General features: G+C 57.3%; 1 protein-coding gene across 4 annotated transcripts in view; it reads right to left on the bottom strand.

Moving 5' to 3' along the window:
* The window catches only part of RAB17 (RAB17, member RAS oncogene family), a 17,248-nt gene that overhangs the window by 4,550 nt on the left and 10,192 nt on the right, over window positions 1-2,506 (bottom strand). For all 4 annotated transcript variants that reach the window (XM_023518238.1, XM_023518236.1, XM_023518237.1 and 1 more), the window contains 2 exons: window positions 1,157-1,308; window positions 112-237 (listed from right to left, as the gene is read on the bottom strand). In XM_023518238.1, the coding sequence (XP_023374006.1) occupies window positions 112-237; window positions 1,157-1,308 (278 nt within the window). The remainder of the gene's footprint in view (window positions 1-111; window positions 238-1,156; window positions 1,309-2,506) is intronic.

A 2,506-nucleotide genomic window follows, 5' to 3' on the forward strand; every position in this document is an offset into this window, starting at 1 on the left:
CAGACTCCTCCTCCTGTGGGACTTTACACAGTGTCCCCGGGGTGTGCGTGTGTGAGTGTGTGGGCAGACTCCTCCTCCTGTGGGACTTTACACAGCGTCACCAGGCACTACCTCGAAGGTGACCTCCCGCTCCTCACTGAGGTCCGTCTTGTTGCCGACCAGCATGACCACGACCTCCCCCGGGGGGAACTCCTTCTCCAGGTCCTGCAACCACTGCTGCGCCTTGTGGAAGGAATCCTAAGACAGCAGAGAGAATTTCCATGGGCAGCTCTCCCAGGGCAGAAAGCCAGCATTGCTGGTCCCATTGTGCAAAGTGTCTCGGGATCCAGTGGCCATGGACAGACCCGCAGGGCTGCTCTGCCCCTGAGGAGAGGGTAGCCAGGTCTTTTCCTGCCCTAGGTGACCTGTGTGGCTGGGTAGCAAATTGCAGGACACAACTCAGCTCCTTCCCACAACGGGGCCCAGAAGACTGATGGCCATGGTGTGTTTGGGGTCAGGCCTCAAGCTCTGAAGCCTCCACCCTAAATGTCCTCAAAGGGTCATTTTGTGCAAGAGTTTGGGGGAGTAGCCATCACCCCAAATCATGACCCCAACTGCAGCAGACTTGTAGACCTCCAGCCCCACACAGTATCCACCACCCCACAGAACCCAGCACTCCCATAGCCCATCTTGTCACCCCCAGACTCCACCACATGCCTCACTTGGGACACACTTCCCCCGACTCCCTGCCCATTGTCACCTCCGCAGCACACATCACCACTTCTCTCTCCCCCATCTCAGCTCCCATCATGCCTGACCAGTCTGCTCATCTGCCTGGGAGCATCTGCCTGGGAGGCTCACTCCAAAGAGTGTTGAAACAGGCAGACATGGCCCCAGCTCATGGCACTCAGGGACTCCGGAGGGCAGATGGCACTGCTGTGCTCAGGGTGCTGCGGAGGACCCTGGAAGAGCAGAGCCCAACCTTGGAGGAGGGGCTTGCCAGGCGGGCTTCCTGGAGGAGGTGACCAAGGCTCACCAACACGTCTCTCCTCCTTACATGATTAGACTGCACAGCAGCAGCTGGGCCAGATTCTTCCTTCGGAAGAGCCCTCCCCACCCCTGAGGACACAGAAGGCAGATGTCCCAGGAGGTGAGCTCTGGCCGCCAGGGAGCCTACCTTCCTGGTGATGTCATACACCAGGAGCGCGGCGTTGGCACCCCTGAAGTAGAGGTGGCAGACGCTGTGGTACTTTTCCTGGCCAGCTGTGTCCCAGATCTCCAGCTTCAGAGACGAGACTCCCAACTCCACCACCTTCGTGAAGAACGCACCTGAGCGGGTATGGGGGGAGGACTGAGCTTAGAGGACAAGGTTCCCACCCCCTGATAGGGTAGGGCCCTCATGAGCCCCGTGGTGGCAGCGCAGAGAGACAGCTGACCACACACTTTCCACAGACCAGAGGCCCAGCAAACACCTCTTCTGGAATACAGGGGTATCCACATAAAGCAAAGTGTGGGAACTGATTGCCATGGACCCTTCGGAGATTCCACAGCAAGTCTGAGTAGGAGGGTCAGCTCTCCAGGGCATAACCCGAAAGCCCTGGGCAGTGTACAGGGAGTGACTCTCTGATAAGTGGAGTCCCACTGTTGCCGCCACCTTCTCAGGGCCCCAGAGCCCTTGGACCCCGTGGCTGCCAGACCAAGCTTGCCAAGATGCACTTGTGATCACACAGCACCTCCAAGGCCCCTGTCCTCCTGGTGACCTTCCCCCACCCCCAAATCTGCTCCCTGCCTACCCCATCTCTGCTGTCCTCTCTGCTTATCATCCATCCTCATCTCTGTCCAGAAAACTCATAGGTGTCCCTGAGGTCTTTGAGCAACAGCCCTTGGGACCATTGCTGGGCTCCCCACCTCTTCCTTTGGAGGGTTCTACCCCAGCCCCCTGCACCTCACACACTCACTGGCACACGAAGCCCCCCCCCAAGGCCATCTCCCCTGGGGAGCAGGAAGCACCCGGGGGCAGGGACTTTGTCTTATTCATGTAGCTACTTGGGAATTACACAAGACCTACTCCAACAATCTCCTGGAATATTCTAAGTATGCAGTGTTCATTTGAAGATTTTCTTCCCCTCTGCTTTTTAAAGTGATGTAATTTAAAATAGTTACCAAACAGCACCAAAATGTTTGCCCTTAGCGTGTGGCTTATATAGGATGTGCACATGCAGAACTGGGGCCAGGGCGTCCAGCATGTGAAGAGGCAGCAACCCGCACAGGCTCCTGTCAAGGCCAGTGCCCTGCCCGGCCCCTGCATAGGGTTTGGAGATCTGGCAGACAGCCACGAGTTTATTTTTTTTGAGACAGAGCCTCAAGCTATCCCCCTGGGTAGAGTGCCGTGGCTTCACAGCTCACAGCAACCTCCAACTCCTGGGCTTAAGCGATTCTCCTGCCTCAGCCTCCCAAGTAGCTGGGACCACAGGCGCCCGTCACAATGCCCAGCTATTTTTTGGTTGCAGCTGTCATTGTTGTTTGG

Source organism: Otolemur garnettii, unplaced genomic scaffold, assembly GCF_000181295.1.
Source record: "Otolemur garnettii isolate 467f Iridium unplaced genomic scaffold, OtoGar3 scaffold00133, whole genome shotgun sequence".
Taxonomy (NCBI): domain Eukaryota; kingdom Metazoa; phylum Chordata; class Mammalia; order Primates; family Galagidae; genus Otolemur; species Otolemur garnettii.